At 34.9% G+C, this 27,752-nt stretch overlaps 1 protein-coding gene across 1 annotated transcript; it reads right to left on the minus strand.

Annotated features, from left to right (window-relative positions):
- Positions 1–295: 295 nt before the first annotated feature.
- Positions 296–27,485, minus strand: LOC127517791 (NLR family CARD domain-containing protein 3-like). Its single transcript, XM_051903878.1, has 12 exons — positions 27,436–27,485; positions 27,162–27,275; positions 26,739–26,855; positions 23,636–25,423; positions 21,976–22,149; positions 16,918–17,091; positions 15,616–15,789; positions 13,682–13,855; positions 4,218–4,391; positions 2,413–2,586; positions 1,471–1,652; positions 296–1,319 (listed from the first exon to the last, which is right to left on the minus strand). Coding segments are annotated over exons 1-12 (3,297 nt in total). The 3' UTR covers positions 296–1,317.
- Between the last annotated feature and the right edge of the window lie 267 nt (positions 27,486–27,752).

The raw sequence follows: 27,752 nt of genomic DNA on the forward strand, positions 1-27,752 counted from the left end.
ACCATGGACTATTTTAAAGTACCAGTGGTATTAGAGAATATACTATAGTATTATATGTTAGTGAATTTTATAAATTTGGGTACATACAATTTGGTTACAATAACTGAATTACAGAGGTATTTTGGTGAAAACAATAGTTACTGTTGTATTTTTTTGTAAAGTTACAGTGATTCATTTGTGATACCGGCTTAAGTAAATTAAAGCATGAACATGAAATACTGATAATCTTTAAATCTTCCGCTAAGAAAAATAAAAACATTACAATGTAGAGAACTGCACTAATATTACAATATAATTTTTTTTATAATATCGTTAATAAGTTTATTTGAGAAAATCACTAGAACAATAAAGAGATTTCAGGAGATCTGTTGCCTGGATACAGTTTTGCCCCTAACAGAGGTCAGAAATATTTGTAATCTGTAATTATATGTATTTACTGGCAAGCTATTTGTATTTATTGTAATATGTGTTACACAGTCTTGTGTACAGTAATGCAGACTTGTCCACTTTTCTCCACCTGAGAAGTCTAACATGACCATGTTGTGATAAGAGCTATTTTGTGTTTACTGTAGTTTGCTCTGTATTTACAAAGACATTGAGCACTGGATACAAATAAGTACCACAGAACAAGAACCAATCAAATAACACCTAATCGCATAATACTGTGGTAATGCAAACTCTCACAACAGACAAAACTCTTACTGCCAAGAACTGAGATGAAAGGAATGTTTCAAGGATAACCAGCAAAAGTGTGTGGCAATAATGAGAATGCTGAGAGTGACTGAGGATGATGGGAATGATCATCAATCATTTGACCTCTAATCCAAAGGCGAGAGAGAGCAAATCCAGAAATATACAGAGCAAATTCAGTGAGGTCTGAACACAGTGTCGCCAGTTCTCTTGCTCACTTCATCATGCAATGGCTGCCAAACAAGTCAACTATTCTTACAGAGATACTTAAATGAATAAACTTCAAAGAATATGACCACTTCAAGCAAAATTAGAACAGGTGTGACAATTTTGAACAAAATGTGGCCAAAAAGGAAAACATTTTGGAGTTTGTTTCAGTGATTCAAAATAGCCTGCCAGCAGGAAAACATCCCACTGGCTGTTAAACACCTTTGAAATACAAATGGTCCATGACGAAGATGTAGTAGATTGGGCCCGGTATAAAACGTTTATCGTGGTTGAAATTGTATTCCTTCCCCCTCAGTTGAAATCGTCTTTCAGTTTGCCAGTCTGGAGCTCCAGTGGTTAAAACCGTTCACAACAGCTGGGAACTCCTCTGTGATCTAGTGGACTGACATCTACTGACAGTCCTACAATAAACACACAGACAGGCACACATGGAGTATAAAACATTACTGAGCTCACATCACATCAGGAGATTCATTTAAAAAAAGGCTAAAAGATATTAATATCGGCCATTTATTTTTTAATTATATGAACTCTAAATGAAAATATACTCACAGAAGTATGAGAGTGTCTTCAGTTTAATATGTGGATCAGCCTTTAGATCAGAAAGAAGCTTCTTTGTTGAAACTCCTAGATTACTCCCATTCAGACTCAGTTCTCTCAGGTGTGAGGGGTTTGATCTCAGAGCTGAAGTCAGAGCAGCACAACCTTCATCTGTGATACTACAGTCACTCAAACTGTAGAGAACGACACACTCTTCAGTCTCAGATCATGACACACAAATCAGATCAACACAATTCACTAACTCTGTCCTACCATTGCTCAGATATTTTACCTTTAGTACATGTAGCATATCGCGTTTTATTTACTCTTTGTGTGAACAGCATCTATCATTATTTGCATGTGTAAACAAAATGGTTTTTTTAGCATAGATTAGTTTGGTGCTTGGGAGCTTATTCATATGTTCTCTCTTTTAAAATGTTAATAAGTGTAAATTTCAGCATCATATATGTCTTTACTGACAGTACATACTGCAAGAGTTCTGAGTTTGAACATTAAAGCAATTCAGTGACTGTATAACAGATAAGAACACTGTTATCACCTTTAAAACAAACTTTATGTAGACAGCCTGAGCATCCAATATCAAAAGGATGATGTGTGAATGCTTACTTTCAGTTGTCTCTGCTAATTTAACTGATAGGTGAAAGCATTAATGTCCAATAATCCACTTGTCCATACTTTCTTAGATTTTTGATAGCTAACTTAACATTATTCCACTACTAGATTTGTTTGTGGGTGAATGACCCAATGCCCCCTATAGATGCTGCCTGTGTTTATTTACTTCAATTAATCTCTATCATATAACGGAGCTGACATCCAATAATTTATGAAGCGCACCTTTTCCATTGATTTAATTAGCTGAAATTAGTCCTAAAATTTACACCAAATGATGTCTTAATGATGACAAACACATGTGACTATCAGAGATGATCTTACTTCAATTTCTCCAGTTTACAGTTATGATTCTCCAGTACAGCAGAGAGAAGCTTCATTGTTGAATCTCTTAGTTTATTCTTAGACAGATCCAGTTCTCTTAGGTGTGAGGGGTTTGATCTCAGAGCTGAAGTCAGAGCAGCACAACCTTCATCTGTGATACTACAATACCTCAACCTGTAGAGAACAATGACACACTTCGGTCTCAGTTCATAACACAGATCAGATAAGTGATTACCTTGTTTTTTTTTGTTTTTTTTGTTTGTTTTTTTACATTTGTAGATATTTTTTATAGACATTTATAGATTTATTTACATTTGTAGATTCTCCAGATTTCATCATAAATATCTTAATTTGTGTTCCGAAGATAAACGAAAGTCTTATGGGTTTGGAATGACATGAGGGTGAGTAATGACAGAATTTTCATTTTTGGGTGAACTAACCCTTTAAATTGTTAAAAAATCTTGAATACTGGGCACAGACCCACATTTGTTCTATTTTTAAAGGAGACACTTGGCAGATCACTGTAGAAGTGAAAAGAACAATGAAAGTGAAAAGTTATAGAAGTTTATGAAAATGTAAAATTATATTTTTAATATTTTATATAAATTTATATTTTACAAAACATGTGCAACTCTAAAACTGCAATAAAATCAAAGTAAAAAATCTAAACAAGTTGTGTTCCAAATTTGCAGTGTATTTAAAAAAAATGAGCTTTCAGAATGATTTTGTTTTGGTGAAGTACCAAACTTTTCCACTAGATGACACCCAGGCTTCATTGGTGACCATATAAGTACTCTTCCATTTCCATGTATGGTTTGAGTGATCTAAATTATATATTTCCATAATTTTCATACAAATTATTAAGTGGACATCCTATTCAGAAGTAGTATGGCCAGTCTGGTAGTGTTTGATTGGAATTCACCTCTAACAAACATATAAAGACATCTAATGTCGTGATTAACAGGCAAGACAGTCACAGTAAATACTAAAATAATATCAATGTGAAAATAATCAATTTTCCATTCAATTATTAGTTATTGCATAATTGTTTTGCTCTTTCTGCATTACATAATCTTTTTCTCATAATTAAACAGTATTTTTGTTCATGCATTATTTGATTGCTTAGAGTTTTTATTTTTATTAAGTTTTACTTTGCTGTGCATTGGTGCAAATAAATATGATCTAACACTCATAATGAGTCAAGAGGACATGTTGATTCTGCATCTCCAATGGGTGCCATGTGATGTGATGAAACATGAATATGGATGAAATCAGCTTGTACGGGACATTTGAGTGTCTTTTAGTTATTTCACAAGTTTTGATGTGTATCTTCTTATCTTGTATTCACAAGTTCCCGTTATCATGGTTTATTCTTCCAAGTCAATAAAGAATCAAATTTCTTAAATACAGCTAATTCTCCTGTGCATTATGATAACAGTCAAAGCTTTCTGTTCTCCCACCATGTGTCTGAACTTACTGCATGTGCATAATTAACTTTTCATGTGCGCTGCAAAAATGACATCGCGGAACATGTGCAGTAAGAATAAATATAAACCAAAGAAATATATTCAAATTAACAAAAAACATTGTTAAACCAAATTTACATATTAAATGTGAAAATATAAACTCTGAAATATGAAACATGGCTCTTACACAGCTTCACATATTATTGCGTTGCTACTGAATATGATTAATGTAAACATTTATTAATGTTGATTATAATCCCAAACACTTTAATTTAATCACACTAGAAACTACTGGAGAATGTGTCTGAGATCATGTGACTAGTAGAGAGATGATCTTACCACAGTTTCTCTAGTTTACAGTGATTATTCTCCAGTACAGCAGAGAGAAGCTTCATTGTTGAATCTCCTAGTTTATTAAATGTCAGATCCAGTTCTCTCAGGTGTGAGGGGTTTGATCTCAGAGCTGAAGTCAGAGCAGCACCACCTTCATCTGTGATATCACAAATCCACAACCTGTAAAGAACAATGACACACTCTTCAGTCTTAGTAACACACAGATCAGATTAGCATTTACCTTATTTAAAGTTTGTACTTTTTTATTTACATTTATAGATGTTTTTATAGACATTTATAAATTTATTTACATTTGTAGATTCTCCAGATTTCATCAAAAATATCTTAATTTCTGTTCTGAAGATAACCGAAGGTCTTACGGTTTGGGATGACATGGGGGTGAGTAATTAAAGACAGAATTTCCATTTTTGGGTGAACTAACCCTTTAAATTGTTAAAAATCTTAAATACTTTGAAGCACAGACCCACGTTTGGTCTCTTTTTAAAGGAGACACTTGGCAGATCACTATAGAAGTGAAAAGAATTATGAAAGTGAAATAAAGCACGATGCATTAAGAGCCGGGGGGTGTAAACGTTTTGGATTTGAAGATCAAGGTAAATTGTACCTAATTTGTCTTCCGGGAAACATGCAAGTATCTTCTGTTGCTTCCGAAGGGCAGAACTAAATGAAAAAAAATGATATTTCAACAAAATAAGAAACATTTGGACATCATCCAGTTCAAAAGTTTTCACCAACCGGCTCTTAATGCATTGTGTTTCCTTCTGGAGAATCAGTGAATGTCAATTGTCCTCAGTGTGAAAAGAAGGATCTCAAAATCATACAGTCACTGCTGGAAAGAGTTCAAATATTAAAAAAAATGCTTGAATGCTGAAGAATCTGCAGGACCTGGAGGATTTTTTTCTGAAGAACAGGGCTCAGTTTAGATCATCCAAGTAACCACAGACAGCATTGAGAAATAATAGTTCTCGAACGGGTTATTTTAATAAATTCAGCTTTTTATAGTCTTGTGGACTATATATAAACATCTTTTATGTAAAATATCAGGACAGTACTAAATAAAAAAATAACATCCATTCTGTATGATCTCTCTTATTTTGTTAAAATTATTCACATTTTCACAGATTCTGCAAGTGGTTCACATACTTTTTCATGCAACTGTGCATTTGTGTGTGTGTGTGCGTGTTTTTGTGACATATCAGGACACAAATTTTGTATAATGACATGGGTATGACATAGGTATTACAAGGAGAGGGTGAATTATGAGGACATTACCCCATGTCCCCATTTTTCAAAAGGCTTATAAATCATACATAATTAGTTTTTTTGAGAAAGTAAAAATGTGCAGTTTTCTGTGATGGGTAGGTTTAGGTGTAGGGGTAGTGTAGGGCGATAGAAAATATGGTTTGTACAGTATAAAAACCATTACGCCTATGGAATGTCCCAACAATTCACAAAAACAAACGTGTGTGTGTGTGTTTGAAAAGACATGTACTGCATGTACTGTCATGTGTTAATTGTAACAGGTAAGAAGGACACAGAAAACACTAAAATAATATAAATGTGAATAAAATAAATAGCATTAACAACGTTCAGTTATAAGTCATTAATAAAGTTATTATATGATGAACTAATCATTCACAAAATGTCACTATACATTCATAAATGATTAATAAGTGGTATGTTAACTTTTTATGAATGTTTTATTAATTCAGTTATAAGTCACTTATAAGTTATTAATTAATGATGAACTAATCATTTATAAAACATGACTGAACATTCATAAATGATCAATATGTGGTATGCTAATGATTTACAAATGTGTTGTAAGTTATCTTTAAAAAAAATGTGTAAATCATGAAATTAATCAAACAGATCATTAGTAGATGGTTGATAAGTTATTAGTTGATACATTATTTATCACTTATAAATCATCGAAGTATTTATGTAAAAAAAAATTGTATTATCTTAATAAACAATTGTTAATCATGAACAAATGATGAACAAACCATTAGTAAATGATCAGTATATGATTTATTGATGAAGTTGTTAGCTAGTCTGTGTTCAAAAGCACAAACAGGGGCTTCCAGTGGGTTATGTTAAATCCTTTCACTCATCAGCACAGACTCGTGTTCTGTGTGGAGTGTCTGGGATCTAGTGATAAAGTGAACCTCTGAACCAGTTTTTCATTCCACTGAAGCTCACATCAGGTGCACAGCAGTTAAAGGCTCCATGTGTGTCAGAGAAGACAGCTGTCTATACCCTCACCAGTCAGTCACACTACAAAGTGTTCAACACCTGTTATAGACAAGTACAGGTCTCTGCAGGACATTAATGATTGATGGGTTTTTTGTTTTTGTTTTGATTTTTGGGAGAGGGGGGGGAGGGGGTTATTAGAATCTGATACAAACTCAATACTCACGTCTGTATAGCTGCTGTGTGAGAGCTGATAAATGAAGCAGATTAAGTTTATTGAGAAGCGACGCAAATGCACATCCCTTTCTCACAAACATTGCTGGAAATTTTGTAGTTAAATACATAAACATTTGTGCCACAACTTCTGTATAATGTGAACAGGGTAGCCGTCAAGTCAGCAAAAGCTTTTATAATTGGCCGTTTTACAACATTATAGAAATTATTGCAGTGATAATGTATATACGAATTTTATAATAAATTTGAATATTTATTTTTATTTTAGGCGGGCTTACCTTGGATGGATGACTTTTCCCATGGAACACAAATACTGTTTTGTATCTATTTATTTATTATCCTGCTGTTTTCCTGTCAGGGTTGCTTGTGCAGGAACACACGACGAAGGAGATTAGATACACAATAAGTTTTAACTTGAGAAATCCAACAGGTACAGGCAGAGATGCAACACAACTTAGGAATGACAAGACCGGACAAGGAACACAGGGAAAACAGGAACTCAAATACACAGATCAATTAACCAAAATGACAAACAGCTGTGATGATATCGTTAGTGTCCATGGTGATAGATGATGGCGGGAAAACAGAGCAAAGGAGAACATGTGACATATGACAACAAACAAACAGAATGTGACTGAGTCCGTGACATTTCCATATAATGGAAATGCATGATGATCACTGGACTGTCATTGTCACTAGGACTGTTACTGGTTCCCGCTCAAAAACACTTGGGTTAAGGGTGCATGACACCTTTAACCCTTCAACTTTCAGCCCTAGTAGGAGTCACTAAAAAAAAAATTTTTCTTAAGGGGAGACACTACAGGCAAAAACACTGTTTTTTCAGGCACCTGTCAATTTTGAGATTTTGCACTTTTTGGCTTTTCATAAAGTGTTTTTTCAGACTGGTGGAAAGAAAACATCCAAAATACATTTTTAAGTGTATATCTTATGGCACTTTATCTATTTGCGTCTATAGAGTTCAATTACAGTAAATATCTTTAAATATCTTTAAAATTCTTATTATTGGACATATAAAAAAAAAATAACCAAGCTGTTTTTTTTTTGTTTTTGTTTTTTTTGTCAAAATTTGTGTTTTTATCTGAAAGATATAAAAATTAACTCTACTGTACAATTTCAGTACTACATGCTTTTTTGAATAATAAACACCTGTAGCAATGTCATTAGGTCTTAGATCAGGGTGCCCAATCCTGGTCCTGGAGATCTACCTACCCGTAGAGTTCAGATCCAACCCTGATCAAACACACCTGTCTGTAATTATCAAGTGCTACTGAAGATCTAAATTACCTGGTTCAGTTGTGTTTGATCAGGGTTGGTACTGAACTTTGCAGGAAGGTAGATCTCCAGGAACAGGATTGGGCAGCCCTGTCTTAGATAATTTCCATAATTATGAGGGTCCACATTAAATTAAATTTATTTAAAGGGTGTTTAGAAATAAATAATACATATACTCTATATTGTGGTGGTTAATATAATATCAAGGCCTTTTTCAGTGATTTTAATTCAGAACATTTTCGATAAACTCAGCAAATTTCAGTTAATTAAGCAATTAAAAGCATTGGAAACAACAGGAACATTTCACAACACACTCTACACCGCGTTCCAAATTATTATGCAAGTGACATATCAGTAAGATTTCAGTACAATAAACATTCAAATTTTAGTTTTTCTAAGAAAATGTTTGTTTGTTTATTTATCCATGTCTTTTTACAAACCCGATTTCAAAAAAAGTTGGGACACTGTACAAATTGTGAATAAAAAAGGAATGCAATGATGTGGAAGTTTCAAATTTCAATATTTTATTCAGAATACAACATAGATAACATATCAAATGTTTAAACTGAGAAAATGTATCATTTTAAAGGAAAAATAAGTTGATTTTAAATTTCATGGCATCAACACATCTCAAAAAAGTTGGGACAAGGCCATGTTTACCACTGTGTGGTATCCCCTCTTCTTTTTATAACAGTCTGCAAACGTCTGGGGACTGAGGAGACAAGTTGCTCAAGTTTAGGAATAGGAATGTTGTCCCATTCTTGTCTCATACAGGCTTCTAGTTGCTCAACTGTCTTAGGTCTTCTTTGTCGTATCTTCCTCTTTATGATGTGCCAAATGTTTTCTATGGGTGAAAGATCTGGACTGCAGGCTGGCCATTTCAGTACCCGGATCCTTCTTCTATGCAGCCATGATGTTCTAATTGATGCAGTATGTGGTCTGGCATTGTCATGTTGGAAAATGCAAGGTCTTCCCTGAAAGAGACGACGTCTGGATGGGAGCATGTGTTGTTCTAGAACTTGGATATACCTTTCAGCATTGATGGTGCCTTTCCAGATGTGTAAGCTGCCCATGCCACACGCACTCATGCAACCCCATACCATCAGAGATGCAGGCTTCTGAACTGAGCGCTGATAACAACTTGGGTTGTCCTTGTCCTCTTTAGTCCGGATGACATGGCGTCCCAGTTTTCCAAAAAGAACTTCAAATTTTGATTCGTCTGACCACAGAACAGTTTTCCACTTTGCCACAGTCCATTTTAAATGAGCCTTGGCCCAGAGAAAACGCCTGCGCTTCTGGATCATGTTTAGATATGGCTTCTTTTTTGACCTATAGAGTTTTAGGCCGGCAATGGCGAATGGCACGGTGGATTGTGTTCACCGACAATGTTTTCTGGAAGTATTCCTGAGCCCATGTTGTGATTTCCTCTGTCCATCTTGACTTCTGAGAGACACTGCCACTCTGAGAGGCTCTTTTTATACCCAATCATGTTGCCAATTGACCTAATAAGTTGCAAATTGGTCCTCCAGCTGTTCCTTATATGTACATTTAACTTTTCAGGGCCTCTTATTGCTACCTGTCCCAACTTTTTTGGAATGTGTAGCTCTCATGAAATCCAAAATGAGCCAATATTTGGCATGACATTTCAAAATGTCTCACTTTCAACATTTGATATGTTATCTATATTCTATTGTGAATAAAATATAAGTTTATGAGATTTGTAAATTATTGCATTCCTTTTTTATTCACAATTTGTACAGTGTCCCAACTTTTTTGGAATCGGGTTTGTAGATAACTGGTATCAATCTCAGACAAAATAATTTGCCAGGTCTATGGAAACCCTACTTAGAGGTTGTTCCACATTATTAAGCAAGTCACAGTTCTCATGCAATATGGGGAGGAAGAAAGATCTTTCTGAAGATGAAAAGCATGAAATGGTGCAATGTTGTGCAAAAGGCATGAAAACTACTAATATTGTGTGAAAACTTATCAAATTATCATAAGATTTGTGAGTGATTTAGAGCACAGCAGAACTCGGTCAGATAAAGGCTTATTAATGAAAGTTCCTGTCAAAAAAATTAATTGTATTAAAAGGGCAGCTATAAAAAAAAAGCCAGTGTTGAGCAGCAAACAGGTATTTGAAGCTTCTGGTGTCTCTGGAGCCTCAAGAAGCTCTCCATGCAGACTGGAAGTTGTGCGTAAAAATGCATTTCAGCCACTCCAAACCAAAGCTCACAAAGAGAAACATTTACAGTGGGTTCAGAAATACATGAAAACACATTTTTAGTTTTATAGTTTTATTCACTGACTAATGCCGTACTACAATGGATGGTCTAAATGGATGGATTTATGGATGGTTGGTGAATGGCCACCACGTTCTAACAAGACTGCGACGTCAGCAAGGAGCTAGCAGGTGATGATTTGGGCTGGAAGGTCCCTTCAGGGTCTCTGAGGGTATTAAAATGACTTTTGCAAGATATGTGGAGTTCATAACTGGCCATTTTCAGCTATGGTATAAAAAGGAGGATAGTGCCTTCTGAAATACAATGCACTATGCACTATCCCATGCTGCAAAAAAAAACACCACAGCAATAAAACTGTTTGAAAATGTATTTCTACACCCACTGTAAATGTTTCTCTTTGTGAGGTTTGGTTAGTAGTGGCTAAAATGCATCTTTACGCACAACTGCCAGCCTGCATGGAGAGCTTCTTGAGTCTCCAGAGACACCAGCAGCATCAAATACCTGTTTGCTGCTCAACAGTGGCTTTTTTATAGCTGCCCTTTTAATACAATTAATTTTTTGACAGGAACTTTCATTAATAAGCCTTTATCTGACCTGAGTTCTGCTGTGCTCTAAATCACTCACAAATCTTATGATAATTCGATAAGTTTTCACACAATATTAGTTGTTTTCATGCCTTTTGCACAACATTGCACCATTTCATGCTTTTCATCTTCAGAAAGATCTTTCTTCCTCCCCATATTGCATGAGAACTGTGACTTGCTTAATAATGTAGAACAACCTCTAAGTAGGGTTTCCATAGACCTGGCAAATTATTTTGTCTGAGATTGATACCAGTTATCTAAAAAGACATGGATAAATAAACAAACAAACATTTTCTTAGAAAAACTAAAATCTGAATGTTTATTGTACTGAAATCTTACTGATATGTCACTTGCATAATAATTTGGAACGCGGTGTAAAAAAAAATAAAAAAAAAAATAAAAAAAATAAATCAACCCAAATGCGAGTCAAAAAATGGACAAACCCAACCGTTTTTTAAATAAAAAATTTTACCCAATGATTGAGTTTGTCCATATTTGACTCAATTTTGGGTTGAAACAACATTTTGTCAACCACACATTATGGTCAAAACAAAATTGTACTTCAAATAAAATACTTTACAGCTACCTTTATCAGTCCATTTAAATGTTTAAAATACATAGACAATATACAATATGGTGCGATAAACCAAAATTAAATAAATAAACAAACGTTAAACAAAAGACACAGCTTGCACAATCTACTCCTTGCTCAGAGCGTGTTTTTTGGGGCATACAAAACGTGCGACGAAGCTGCCTCCTGGATTGTCTCGTTAAAATGACGCAGAAGTGCGTTCCAAAAAAAAAAAAGAAAAGTTTTTTGACCCCTACACCCTTCATCCCTTCGAAGCTCTCACTCTGGAGGGTAAACCCATTGAAGGGAGGGCATAGGGATGAGCCCTTCCGAATGGAACGCAGGGACTATCGCTGTAACTGAATAAAAAGAAGATAAAAACGTTTTGATTAAACATGAATATAATAAACCCACGACTACGACAATACATGGTTTATCTGTTCGTCAAGTCTTCTTGAGTTTTTCCATAAATAATAAAGTATATTTATAATGAAATGCTAATCAAACTAATCTAATCAATGCTAATCAAAATGCTATTCAAACTGACGCTGAAGTGAGTTTGGAGTAAAAACATTATTAAATTTTGTATTTTGTTTGACAAATTTTGTTTTTAATATAGTCTACTTCCACATGGTTTCTCAAGCCCCTGTACGAGCTGTGTTTATGATGTTTGAGTTGGGAGATGTCACATGACCTGCGGTGCACTTGCGGCATTCTGAAAAGTTGAGAATTTATCATCTCGATGCGCCTGGAAAACGCACCACATGCGCGTCGCTTCCATTATGAGCGCGGCTGCCGCGTGTCTACATTTGAAATAATGAATTTGAGCGCACAAAAGACGTGATATGTGAACGGCCCCTGAGTCCTGTATTGACAACCTGCCATACAAGTGGCTTATATGACAGAAAAAATGTATGCTGCGTTTGCGTTAAATATTTTTTGACGCGTTAAACTGGAAAACGTTTTCTGGAAGTATTCCTGAGCCCATGTTGTGATTTCCTCTGCACTGATTTACCCAATTTTCTGTTTAATGAACACAAAACCAATTCAAAGTCAACTCTTAACATGTCCAAAACGTTTTTTTTTTTTTTTACTTAATTATTATTGGCATAGCGCCTTCCACGTTCAGTCACAGCTTTGTCCATGAGAGAGCTCACGATATCTCTCTCTGCTTGCCTGCTGCGTCACGTGGTTAGGTTGCGGCGCATTCAAAAACATATTTATTAAACAAAAGACAAGTTATTTCGAGTCAATTAACTCAAGTCCGAGTCAAGTCATAAATGTCAAGTCAAAGTCAAGTCTTTTATTAATATTTGTCAAGCAAGTCTCAAGTCTTACAATGTGCGACTTAAGTCTGACTCGAGTCAAGTCATGTGACTCGAGTCCCCCCAACCCACCTCTGCTAATTAGCCTATCTGTTAGTTCTTGTTCAAACGATAAAAGATGTTACTGCGTCCTTTCATATTTGTCAAGACGTTTTTCTTTATTAAATGCATCATAGATAGCGGGTTAGCCTTTTTTTTAACAAATCCTGTTGGAGAGGGTCAAAAAACATTACATTTACAGTAGATTTGTTCATGTTACATCATATTTATAGTTAATTTCTTTTATGCGTGTAGTTTGCAGTATTGAGCATTATAACCAATCACACATATTTTTGTTGAGTTTAGGAACGCAATGTCCAATCAGAGGCGTTGTGATTAGTCACCGCGCAAATGCTGATGTCATGACAGTTGCAAGCTCTCACTGACAGAATTCTAAATCTGAACCCACGCAAATTCTCTTTTATCATCATAAACAACTCTTTAATCGCTTTCTTCATGTAATGGCTATATTCCCAGTTTGGAAAAACTGTTTTTTTATGCTACTGAATTAATCAATGTTAAGTCTTTTGCTAATCCGTAAAAAAGCAATAAACAAATTCATTACAGTTCTTGTCTTGTTTAGTCTGTAGACAGAATATGATGCCTTTTCCCCGCCAAAAAACTTTGTCGACTTAATAATCATCATTACAATTTTTATAGGCTTTTTACATTTGCAATGTATTAAGCAGCATTAAGCAGTAGGCTTATGTGTAAATAAACATAAATGCCATGTCAGATGCAGCTTCTGTTCCACCTTTGCAGTGTAATAGCTTTAGTTGATGGTTGAAAAAAAAAAAAAAATCATTGGTAACAGTCTGTAGAATTGTGATTAAAGTAACCTACAAAGGTAAACAATGTGTATATATTGTTAACGTTGATTATAATCCCAAACACTTTGATTTAATCACACTAGAAACTACTGGAGAATGTGTCTGAGATCATGTGACTAGTAGAGAGATGATCTTACTTCAGTTTCTCCAGTTTACAGTGATGATTCTCCAGTACAGCAGAAAGAAGCTTCATTGTTGAATCTCCTAGTTTATTCTCAGTCAGATCCAGTTCTCTCAGGTGTGAGGGGTTTGATCTCAGAGCTGAAGTCAGAGCAGCACCACCTTCATCTGTGATATCACACTTATACAACCTGTAGAGAACAATGACACACTCTTCAGTCTCAAATCATAACACAGATCAGATTAGGATTTTCCTTATTTAAAGTGTGTGTGTGTGTGTGTGTGTACAGGTTTATATTACATTATGGGGACCCCACAAGGATAGTAAAACGTGGGGGGATCCACTGTATAGAGCAATACTCTAATGGCATTAGTGGGCTAAAGTCAGTCACACCTCGACTTTCTTCCAAATAACACACATTTCATTCATAATATTATAAATACAGGCCTATAGTTCCTGCACATTTTCGTTTTTCTGAATTGTGTGAAATAGCTAATAAAAATAGGTAATACAAAACGATTATGTGGTCACCAAGGTGAAATGGTTTAGTCTTGACTTCTGGTCGTGAGTGACTGTTGGAGGGATGGGAAATCTGTTGACTGTTGACTTGAGTGCCAAATAAACACAGAGATGGACAGGAAAATGTCAAAGCCATCAGGTGCCCAATTTAGAAAAAATGCTCTCTGCTCTTGTTACATTTTTTTATATATCTGATTGTATATATTTTTGTCACATTTATGTATATAGTGTATATTTATTTAAGTTCTGATAACTTATACTGTCATATTTTGTGCAGAATTGTGTTCATTGTCTTTTGGCAATGTTGGAGGTGGAGATTGTGCACCTTAAAAAGTGTTTCCTGTTGTAATTGCAATAGTTAAATTGGATTCTCTTAAGTGTGTTTTTCAAATGTTCTAATGAAGGATTTGTTAAAAGATCTCGTTCTCGATTTCATCACCCACATGATCTAATTCCTAATGACAACGATTCACTCATGTATATTAAACCTTTGACAAAAATAAAATCGTGACATTCAAATCTGCGTTCGCGCTGCCGTTGATCTGAAGAGAGTTGTCATGCGTAGATATAAACAGCTTCACAAACAATCTTTTCAAATGCACAGTATCATTATTTCTGTGTGACAAATATTCCAATTATAACAGAATTATACAAAAGTTTATTATTCAGATAGAAACGCTGATGTTACCGATCAAAATATAATAAATTACCTTCTGAAAGTAACTGGACTTCAAATAACGACTGTATCGATTGCATTGTTACGCCACTAGGTGGCAACAACTTTACTGTTAAAAATGTGTTTATCACTGAATCATTCTTTCAGAAACAAGTCTTTATGAATCCAACTTACAAAAATATTCTGTTTCACCTGTATGGATCTTACATGTGTGTTCAAGCATCTTATCTAATTTGTGGTAACACTTTACAATAAGGTTCATTTGTGAACTAACCATGAGTAATACATTTGTTACTGTATTTGTTCATCTTTGTTAATGTTAGTTAATAAAAATACAGCCGTTCATAGTTTGTTCATGTTACTTCACAGTGCATTAACTAATGTTAACAAATACAACTCTTGATTTTAATAATGTATTAGTAAATGTTGTAATTAACATTAACAAAGATTAATAAATGCTGTAGAAATGCAGTTCATAATTAGTTCATGTTAATGTAGGCCTAGTTAACTGATGTTAACTAATGAACCTTATTGTAAAGTGTTAGCGAATATGAGATTAGCAGTCTGTTAAATTCATTTTACAAGAATAATAAACTCAAAAAGGACTGTTTGAGTTGAGTATTGTGCATTTTTCCCTTACTGCTATTTTTTATTAGTTGTTTAATTATTTTAATGGAACCGGAATCGTTAGGCAGAACCGGAAAATTTCTTACGATTCCCAACCCTAGTGACTAGTAGAGAGATGATGATCTTACCTCAGTTTCTCCAGTTTACAGTGATTATTCTCCAGTACAGCAGAGACAATCTTCATTGTTGAATCTCCTAGTTCATTAATAGAAAGACTCAAAACTCTCAGGTGTGAGGGGTTTGATCTTGGAGCTGAAGTCAGAGCAGCACAACCTTCATCTGTGATTTCACAACTCCACAACCTGTAGAGAACAATGACACACTCTTCAGTCTCAGTTCATAAGTAGATTGGGGATTACTTTATTTAAAGTGTGTATTTTTTGTTTTTTTATTTACGCGTGTGTGTGTGTGTGTGTGTGCGCGCGCGCGTTTAAAAAGCCATGTGCTGTAATGCATTAATTGTAACAGGTAAGAGACAGGAAATACTAAAATAATATAAATGTGAATAAAATCAATTTCCCCTTCTAGATATGGGAGAAAAGAAAGCTTTTCAAAGCTTCGAATCCATTGAACCAATTGCCTTGCAAATGATTCACTGTTTCAAGGCATTCGAAACGCCACACGCTGGCGATCCCTGCTGGTCAGAACAGTGTAAATGCAACAAAAAAAAAACAGGCCAAACATAAAAACACCTTTTACAAACCCATTGCAAATGTTTTATTGAAGGTAAAATCTATCAAGTGCAATTAACTAATCAGCTAATAAGATTAAATATCAAGTGTCTGTATAGTATGTGTTCTTTTATCAATTTTCAGGGTTTGTTTTGTTTGTACCATGGAAGGCTCAGTTAAATAAGCCAATAAGAGACTATTAACTACTATAATTCCTTTTAATTATTCTAATGTCTAATTAAAATGTCCACAAATGTATAAAAGTGATCAGAGATCAGGTAAAACCCATAGACACAAAGACACTCGTTCAGTGGTTCTCAGTGGCTGCTTTTACACTGGCACAAAAAATCAGCTTTTTTGCTCACTTCTGACACAGATCGGAATTTGTTGCACACACGTAAACACAGAAATCCGCTCGAGATTCGATTTTTTTGCATCTGATCTGAGCCACTTCCAAATGTGGTTTTAAATTAGATACATATCTGATCTCTGGACATGCGACCTACGTCTAAACACCCATATCCAATTCCCTTGGAATTCCAAGCCGCCACAAGGCGAGGATGACGTTTGCTCGCAAATTAGCCTACCTTTATTTTGCAGTCTATATTCGATCAGTCAGATTCCGTGCTGCAAAACATCCATGACACTGACAGCTGTTAACTTATCCATTTTGGCAGGTAAACATGGCAACCCGACGTGAAATATATAAATAATTTTAATAGCACGGCCATTAGCAATGTAGTAGAGAGATGATCTTACTTCAGATTCTCCAGTTTACAGTGATGATTCTCCAGTACAGCAGAGAGAAGCTTCATTGTTGAATCTCCTAGTTTATTCTTAGACAGATCCAGAACTCTCAGGTGTGAGGGGTTTGATCTCAGAGCTGAAGTCAGAGCAGCACAACCTTCATCTGTGATACTACAGTCACTCAACCTGTAGAGAACAATGACACACTCTTCAGATCAGATTACGAATGACTTTATTTAAAGTTTGTATTTTTTATTTACCTTTATAGACAATAAACTCTCAAACAACTAGGCAATCTTGAAAAACGTAAACAGAACAACCACATTTCAATGACAGCAACAAACCATCTCAAGCACAAACTGAGGGCTAGATATACACAAACTAACAAGGTGGAAAACAGAACAGGTGTAAATCAATGAACTAATGAGTAACCATGGTAACCAATGAACAGACAAAGGAAACTAATTTAGAAATGTTGAAGATCAACTCAAAGTTAAAAAGACATAAACCTGACAGTCATGTGTTAATTGTAACAGGTAAGACAGACACAAAAATACTAAATATGAATAAAATAAATTTTTCCTCCAGTTTGCAGCTTATAATCTTTTTCTCATAATTAGTCGTAGTATTTTTGTTCATGCATTATCTGATTGCTTACAGTTTTTATTTTTATTCAGTTTTACCTTGCTGTGTGTTGGTGAAAATAAATATGATCTAATAATAATTTAAAGGATCAAGGAAGTTTAAAGGATCAATGGGTGCCATGTGATGTGATGAAACATGAATATGAATAAAATCTTGAAAAACATATACAGAACAACCACATTTCAATGACAACAACAAACCATCTCAAGCACAAACTGAGGGCTAGATATACACAATCTAATAATGGGGAAAACAGAACAGGTGTAAATCAATGAACTAATGAGTAACCATGGTAACCAATGAATACAGACAAAGGAAACTGATTAAGAAACGTTGAAAAGTCAATTGATAGATGTATGTCACTACCAGTATTTGCGAGAATTAATATTTTAAAAATGAATATATTACCCAAACTACTTTATTTATTTCAAAATATTCCACTTCCACCACCTTCAGATTTGTTCTCAAAAATTAAAACTATGTTTGTCAGATTCATAGGGAACAATAGGAGGGCAAGACTTCGTTTGTCTTTGTTGTATTTACCATTTGACAGAGGGGGCTTAAAATGTCCAAACTTATTGTGGTATTACTGTGCTGCACAGCTGAGGTCTGTTATGTTCTACTTTTCAACAAGTGAGACTCCACATTGGACTGAAATGGAATCTCACAATCTAACCCTACCTCTTCCCTCATACATATATTCAGACAAAGCAAAAAAAAAACCACGGAAACAAACTAAAAACCCAATTGTAAAACATATATTAAAGATATGGTATGATGTACAAAAATATTTAAAAGACTCCAATTCGATATCTCAATATAGTCCAATATGGGTAATCGGTTCTTTGTACCAGCAAAAGCGGATGCTACCTTAAAATTGTGGCAATCGAAGGGACTTAAAATGATTCAAGATCTTTATTTGACAGATTCTGATATTATGATGTCATTTGAGGAGTTGAGGCTTAAGTTTAGCCTCAATATGAAGCATTTTTTCAAATACCTCCTGATTAGAAGCTTTGTTAAAGCAAATCAAGATAATGTCCTTATCAGATCCCCGCATTCATCTTTGGAAAAAATTATGATAAAGGATAATTTGAGAAAGGGTATCATATCTGAATTTTATGGGTTGCTGACATCTCACTCATCTGAAAATTCACAGTATAAGTTAAGGGAAGGAAAACTTGCAATTTGAAATTTCAGATGAGGATTGGAAAGCAACTTGTATTAAGGCTCAAACTATGTCTATAAATACACGCCTTAAACTTATACAATATAAATGGTTAATGCGGACATATGTAGCACCGGTGGAATTAAATAGATATAAAAACATACCAGACATATGTACAAAATGTATGGAAGCTAGAGGAACTTGGTTTCACTGTATTTGGCAATGCAGAAAAATTTAATTTATTTAAAATTTATTCTGGGAAGAGGTAAGAGTAATAATTGAGAAGATAATTTCAAAACAAATTTTACTGGACCCTAAGCTTTTTCTCTTAGGCTTATACCAAGAGAAACAAAACTTATAGTAGGAGTGAACAAGCCTTTATAGACCTCAGCTTGCTTTATGCCAAAAAATGTGTCGCTCTGTTGTGGACAAAGATTCACAGACCAAGTAATACTCAATGGATAAAACAGATGTTGTCAAGCCTTCCATTAGAAAAAATAACTTACATATTAAAGGCTAAACAGCATGTATTTGAAAACATATGGAGCCCTTTCATTAATTATATTAAGGATTTTAATTTAACAGATGAAGAAGTGGAAGATTAATCTTTGTGGACACTGTGGTTCCGACCTTGCAGAATTGATAAATTCTTCAACATATATGAATATTTTTATTTTTGCATTCATTAATACCAGTCAATTTTGAATAGATTACCATGGGCTAAAACACAGGGAAAATTCTTGTTCTGAGTGTTGTTGTTTTTTTGTTTTTTTGTTTTGTATTGTTTTTTTTGATGCAGCGATCTCATGGTTGTATGGAATTCGAAAAAATGTATATGAATGTAAAAGGCTGTATTTCAAAGTGTTAAAAAGTGAAAATAAAATAAAAATATTGTGGAAAGAAATGTTGAAAACCAACTCAAAGTTAAAAAGACATAAACCTGACAGTCATGTGTTAATTGTAACAGGTAAGACAGACACAGAAATACTAATAAATATGAATAAAATCAATTTTTCCTTCAATTTCCAGTTCCAGTCTGCAGCTTATAATCTTTTTCTCATAATTAATCATAGTATTTTTGTTCATGCATTATCTGATTGCTTACAGTTTTTATTTTTATTCAGTTTGACCTTGCTGTGTGTTGGTGAAAATAAATATGATCTAGTAATAACTTAAAGGATCAAGGAAGACATGTTGATACTGGGCCTTCAATGGGTGCCATGTGATGTGATGAACGAATACGGAATAGCAAACGCACACCTGGAGAGGTGCTAGTTGAGAAAAATTGCAGTATAGTAAAAAGGAAACAACTGCACACTCACTGAAGCATAAAGACTGATTTAATATACCAACGTTTTGGCTCGTAGCCTTTGTCAAGGTATAGTTTAACAAGAATGGAGAATAGAGGGTATGCATTGACGTCACTTTCCCGCCGGAACACACGCCCTCAGCTGGACTGAGTGGCAAAAGAACCTGCTGCATAACTGGATTTAATAGTGTAAACTGCGAAAACGCGAGTAAAACAAACAATTACACTAAAGGTTGGGCTCGAAAGTGTTCCTTATAACATGTCAAAGAAACCTAATCCATGGATATTGACATGCAACCTGGAATCGTGTTTCCTGACATTTATATGTGCCTGATTTTGACGCCGGGGAAACACATAAAGCAAATCTGTCTGTGAATGCTTTATATAACTACAATATGGTAGGTCTAAATCAGAGTGATCACTTATATCAATGTTATATATATCATCCAGTCCTAAAACTTGTATAGTTTTTGTCAGTGTTTAAGAATAGCCTCCCTTATAGCCAAATGTGTCGATTAAAAAGAATATGTAGTAAACAGGATGATTTTAATAAGAATCTTATTGATATTAAAAAATCTTTTTATTGTACAGGATATAAGGTTATTCAAATTCAAGTCGCGGAACAAAAAATTTAAGTCAAGTCTCGTTCAGATTTATTAATGAAAAAAGAAATAAAGAAAAAAAGTTTCTCTGTTACGTTTTCTACAAAATACACAAAATGTTCAGAACAAATCAAAAAGATATTTTGTCAACATTGGCACATTTTGCAATCTGATGCAAGACTCGTATCTCTCCATAATCCCCCTCTCATGGTGTTTAAACGTGGAAGAAATTTAAGAGATTATTTAGTGAGATCAGATTTATCTCCCCCATCCACAACAACTCAAATGACACTGAGGCCTATTCCAGATGGAAATTACCATTGTGGTTCGTGTAATCAATGTAATTATACATATCGTTGTACATCGTTTAAACACCCACATACCGGTAAATCGATCCCTATCAAAGGAAAAATCAGTTGTAAAACCAAAGCGGTCATCTATCTCATAACTTGCCCTTGTGGTAAATCATATGTAGGCAAAACCAGTAGAGAACTTAAAACATGCATTGCTGAACATCGTATACTATAAGATGTAAAAATATGAATTATCCATTGGCAGTACATTTCACTGATTTTAATCATCCTATTACTTCATTACGATATATAGGAATCGAGAAAATATCTTCACTGAGGAGAGGTGGTGATTTGGACCAAATTCTACTCAAACGGGAGTCTTTCTGGATTCATAAACTAAAAACCTTGACTCCACATGGTTTAAATGTTGACTTATTTAAGTTGTTTTCTGTAGCTTTTTGTGATTACTTGATTTCAATTTTTTTTTTTCATGTCAGCATTTCATTTTTAATCGGTTTACTATTTAATGTTTTGATGATTATTCTGATGTTTTTGTTTTCAGTAAAATGTTTTGTGGATGTTAAAATTAATTTGCTGGATTGTAATTTTATTTTTTATATTTTGCTTGTAGAGTTTAATTTGTTGAGTTTGTTAGTTCTCATGTTTGAATCCAATTGCTAATTAGTTACTCATTGGATGTTCTGATCTCATTGCTCTCAGCTGTGTATAATTACCATTCCTATTTAGGATATGCTATTCTCCATTCTTGTTAAACTATACCTTGACAAAGGCTACGAGCCGAAACGTTGGTATATTAAATCAGTCTTTATGCTTCAGTAAGTGTGCAGTTGTTTCCTTTTTACTATGTGATGTGATGAAACATGAATATGAATGAAATCAGCTTCAGTTATTATTGTACTGAGACTGATGAATATGATTAATGTAAAACATTTATTAATGTTGATTATAATCCCAAACACTCTGATTTAATCACACTAGAAACTACTGGAGAATGTCTCTGAGATCATGTGACTAGTAGAGAGATGATCTTACCACAGTATCTCCAGTTTACAGTGATGATTCTCCAGTACAGCAGAGAGAAGCTTCATTGTTGAATCTCCTAGTTTATTCCAGGACAGACCCAGTTCTCTCAGGTTTGAGGGGTTTGATCTCAGAGCTGAAGTCAGAGCAGCCCAACCTTCATCTGTGATATCACACCTCCACGACCTGTAGAGAACAATGACACACTCTTCAGTCTCAGTTCATAACACACAGAGCAAGATCAGATTAGGAATTACCTTGTCAAAATTTTTAATTTTTTCATATTTGCCATTTCCATTTACTGTATAAATGTGTGCGAATGTATGTGTATGTGTGTGTTTACATATAAAATATTTTAAACAGAAATAATAGTAGCACTTTATTTTACAGCCCTGTTCCGCATGTACATACTATGTACTTATTAGCAATTACAATAACTGGGTTATAACTAGGTATTAACCCTGAACCTACCCTAAATCTAACCTTAACCCATGTAGTTACCTTATATTACAGTACTTACTTGGGTAAATACATTGTAAGTACATGTACTGTAAAATAAAGTGTAACCGAAATAATCAATAGAGAAAGCTGAACATGATGAACAGTAGGAATTAATTTATAGGGATGCACCAGTACCAATATTGGCATTTGTGTCAGTCCTGATACTTGTACTCGTTCTAATTAAAATGCTACATCATAAGACCAATTCCACGCAGCATGTGCAGAGTTCACACTATGAAACACCAATACATTTACATCATAGACATCCTTAATCTCAGTTATCTCCATTTTGTTGTCTGTTTGTTCTTTGGTCGAATTAATAGGATATAAAAACAAACTCAATATTCACGTCTGTATAGCTGCTGTGTGAGAGCTGATAAGTGAAGCACATTAAGTTTATTGAGCAGCGACACAAATGTACATCCCTTTCTCACAAACATTGCTGGAAATCTTGTAGTTGTTTGGATATTTTAAAATAAAAACTTGAACTGAAAAACAAAAGCAGTAACAAAATGAGACTTGTCCAAATTTATACTCTAACCTTATTGCAACACTTTATATTTATGCAAAAGAAAAAATGAATATGAAAATACCTTGATGCATATAATTACAATAATTGAGGACAGGTTCAGGATGTCTTACATAGACGTTTGTGCGGCAACTTCTATATATTGTGAACAGAGGTCAGGTGCCATCAAGTCAGAAAAAGCTTATATAATTGGGCATTTTTAAGACATTTTAAAATTTATTCCAGTGAAAATGTATAATAAATTAAAAGTATATAATGTAGATAATAAAACAAAAGCGCTTGGATGGATGACTTTTCCCATGGAACACAAATTTACTTATTTGTATTTATTTATTATCCTGTTGTTTTCCATATAATGGAAATGCATGATGACCACTGGACTGTCAGTGTCACTAGGCCTGTTACTGCTTCCCCCTCAAAAAACTGCATGACATCCTTAAAACTGCATCTGTATGACTGCTTTGTATAAGATGTGTTTATATACCTAATGGATACTAAAATGTGTGCAGTCTGACCTATTTTTTCACAGATGGAATCCATTAGAGGTGAAGCACTCAGTATGATAATTTTGACAGACAACAGCATAGCACAACTGTAAATAGACTATATAATATTGTTTTTATGCTGTGAAGCAATACTTACTGAACTGATCTGGCTTCTTGAATCACAGGCAGCAGCTTCTTAAGAACTTTCACATTTTCAGCTTTATTTTTACCTCTGACGAATTTATTAATATAAAACGTATCCAGCTTCTTCTCTGATGTCAACAACACAAAAGCTACGGCTGACCACTGAGACGAAGAGAGTTTGGCTTTATTTATTGTTTCTTTTTCCAGATACTGCTGTATTTCCTCCACTAGCGAATGATCACCCAGTTCATTCAGACAATGGAATAGATTGATGGATTTCTCTGGAGAGCGAGTCGTCTTGATCTTCTTCTTGATGTATTCAACAGTTTTCTCATTGCTGTCAAAGCTGCTTCTTGTCTGTGTCATCAGTCCTTGTAAAAGAATCTGATGAGACTCCACTGACAGACCCAGAAGGAAACGCAGAAAAAGGTCCAAATGTCCATTTTTACTCTGTAGAGCCTCATCCACAGCTCTCTGATGCAGGTCAGATAATGAAACCTGGTCTCCATGAGTTGATTCCTTTCTATTATTAAGCACATTTATGTTGTTGTTTGTGAAGGAGAGGTGCATATATAGAGCCGCTAGATGTTCCTGAATGCTCAGATGAACAAAGCAGAAGACTTTCCCCTGATACAAGCCAAACTCCTCTCTGAAGATCTGAGTGCACAATCCTGAGTACACCGATGCTTCTGTCACATCAATGCCACACTCGCTCAGGTCTTCCTCATAGAAGATCAGATTGCCTTTCACAAGCTGCTGAAAAGCCAATTTCCCCAGTTTGAAAATCATGTCTTCATCCTTCAGTTTCTTCTCATAGTCCTTCTCATGTTTAATGCTGGTCTGAAGTATCAGGAAGTGTGTGTACATTTGAGTGAGAGTCTTGGGAATCTCTCCGCTCTCTGCTTCACTCAACATCTTCTCTAGAACAGTGGCTGAGATCCAGCAGAAAACTGGGATGTGACACATGATGTAGAGGCTCCTTGATGACTTCAGGTGTGAGATGATTCTGTCAGCCAGACTCTGATCAGTGATTCTCTTCCTGAAGTATTCCTCCTTCTGTGGATCATTGAAGCCTCGTACCTCTGTCACTCGATGGACACACTCAGAGGGAACGAGATCAGCTGCTGCTGGTCGTGAAGTGATCCAGACGAGAGCAGAAGGAAGCAGATTTCCCTTGATGAGGTTCATCAGCAGCACGTCCACCGAGGCTGATTCACTGACATCACACAACCTTACATTGCTCTCAAAATCCAGAGATAGACGACACTCGTCCAGACCATCAAAAATGAACAACACATTATGTTCCTCTCTAAAACTGTCAATTTCTTTTATTTCAGGGAAAAAGACATGAAGAAGATATAAAAGAGTAAGTTTTTTGTCCTTCATCAGATTGAGCTCTCTGAAAGGAAGTGGAAATATGAGCTGGATGTCCTGATTCTCTTTTCTCTCAGCCCAGTCCAGTATGAACTTCTGCACAGAGACTGTTTTTCCAATGCCAGCGACTCCCTTTGTCAGCACAGTTCTGATAGGTTTGTCTTGTCCAGGTAAAGGTTTAAAGATGTCATTGCATTGGATCGGTGTGTCCTCTGTTGCTGCTCTCCTGGATTGTGTCTCAATCTGTCTCACCTCATGCTCATTACTGATCCCTCCACTTTCACTCTCTGTGATGTAGAGCTCTGTGTAGATCTCATTCAGGTGTGTTGGGTTTCCCTGCTTTGCTGTTCCTTCACACAGACACTGAAACTTCTTCCTCAGGTTTGTTCTAAATGTGTTGAAGGCTTTAGCAAGGATAGAGTCATGGCTGTAAAATCAAAATACCTTTACCAATGAGTTAAAGAGGTAAATATATAAAGCAAAATGTCTTTTTTGTTTTCTATATTATGAGAACAAAACTGTATCATTAGGTTTATAGAATGTATCAATTATTACATTTTAAATTATCATGTGTTTGAGTAACATGTGATGAGCCATTGTAGAATCTGCAAAAAATATAAAAATTCTGCAATTTACCTTAAACCAGGATGGTTTATGGGAAGGTTATAGTTTAACCTTTCATTAAAGTCTTGATTTACAGTTTCATCATATTTCATTTTCTTACAGACAGGTTCCGTTATGACGGATCTGCATGGCAGGGATCTGTATTAAACGTCATAAAAGAAATAAAGAATCATATTGTTGGAATTTTCATCATTAATTATTATGCCAACAATTTTTACTTATTTTTATTTATGTACTTGCTCCAGGACACAGATGTAATAGTTCACATTTTAAATCTTGTGAGAATTTACAACCAGGCCAGATCTCAACACACCTCCACAGCTGGTACCTAGTTTCTTTTCACCTCCCTGTGTTTGATTATCTGTCTGATTCAATGAACCTCTGTGTTTTATATCTGGTTAGTAAAATTAGATTTACAGGATGTCATGGCTATATACATGCTGCTTGGTATTTTTCTTATAAATTAATAATCTTCCTACATTTATATTTAACACTGTTTTATATGATTAATACATGCAAATTACAGGTAAGTATTAAAAAAAAACATATTGTGCAAGGCTATACCAGAGATGAGGCCATGTCTCCACTCCTTAATTTTTTGGATTTTCCATAGACCAGTCACTCTTCACTGACACACAGTATGTAAACAAAATTAAAACAAATCTACCCTTTCTAAATGAATGTACAAAATACACTGACACTCAAGATAAGTTAAACCACAAAATGAAACATGCATCACATTTCTGAGAGACTGAGACCCTGTCAAACAACATTAACCTGTTCTTCTGACTCTGGGAATGTGCAGACTGCTGTGTTCTAGCAGCAGTTTGTCTTTGATATTTAAGATTTTCATCAACATATGTAGGCATATTTTGTTTTGCACTGTTTAAGCAGATTGAAACTTAAACTAACAGAAAATTAATCAACACTTTAGACTGTCTCTCAGCCAGAATCAAGCAATGAACAGAATCAACAAAGGTAACAGACTTTAATGAGAGTTCCTGCCTCCATTTTGATTAACTTCATGTCATTACTACTCATGACCTGACTGACTGCAAATTCTGATTCTAATACAAAATGTCATAATTTATATTTATTATATTTAAAAAAGTTTATACCTGAGATTTGGACATGTGTCTCCACTCTTAAAATTTTGTGGAGGTTCCATGGACCAGTCACTCTTCATAGACACACAGCTGGGCTCTGGTAAGTCTGATTTCTCCTGCTGGACTGAACTGTAACAGAACAGATTCAGTTTACTTCTTCATATCACAGAACACATTATTTTTCAGCACTCTGAGAAGACTTTAATTTACTTTAATGTACATTTTCTGACATATTTTTCTGTAACATGAAGAAAAGTTGTTTAATATTTGATTCTCAGCCAGAATCAAGCAATGAACAGAATCAACAAAGGTAACAGACTTTAATGAGAGTTCCTGCCTCCGTTTTGATTAACTTCATGTCATTGCTACTCATGACCTGACTGACTGCTTAATTCAGATTCTAATAAAAAATGTCATACAAAAAAAAGTTTATACCTGAGATGTGGACATGTGTCTCCACACTTCAAATTTTGTGGAGGTTCCATAGACCAGTCACTCTTCACAGACACACAGCTGGGCTCTGGTGAGTCTGATTTCTCCTGGACTGGACTGTAACAGAACAGATTCAGTTTACTTCTTCATATCAGAACACATTATTTTTCAGCACTCTGAGAAGACTTTAATTTACTTTAATACACTTTAATGTACATTTTTAGATATCTTTTTCTATAACATGAAGGAAAGTTGTTTAATATTTCATTACCCGTACCTGCATCCTATAGAAAAATCTTCATCTCTTGATGTTTGTGTATCATCCATGACGGAGCTGAACACTTGGCACAGTGTCTGATCTCCACCATTGACTCTGAACAGGTAAACACGAAGGAATGAAAAAGCCTTTATAATTCAGCTGAACAGTTCAACTAGATAAATAATTCTTGCTTAATTATAGGCCTACAATTGTATGTTAACACAAATGCCTCTTTGAACAATCACAGAACGCACTTAAAATCCGAGACGCCACATTTCATTACGTTCTTCAGAGAAAATATTTCTATATGCCTATTGCGGAAGTCACCTGTAACC

The sequence above is a fragment of the Ctenopharyngodon idella genome, chromosome 8, assembly GCF_019924925.1.
Source record: "Ctenopharyngodon idella isolate HZGC_01 chromosome 8, HZGC01, whole genome shotgun sequence".
Lineage (NCBI taxonomy): Eukaryota > Metazoa > Chordata > Actinopteri > Cypriniformes > Xenocyprididae > Ctenopharyngodon > Ctenopharyngodon idella.

Bases quoted from the DNA above. Each gene is read 5' to 3' on its own strand.
- LOC127517791 (XM_051903878.1), bottom strand. From the start codon at position 27,485: ATGGATGATACACAAACATCAAGAGATGAAGATTTTTCTATAGGATGC. The intron at 22,150-23,635 runs GTAAGTATTGCT...TGTTCTCTACAG, and splicing joins CAAGAAGCCAGATCAGTTCA to GTCGTGGAGGTGTGATATCA. The intron at 13,856-15,615 runs GTAAGATCATCA...TGTTCTCTACAG, and splicing joins TGTAAACTGGAGAAACTGAG to GTTGTATAAGTGTGATATCA.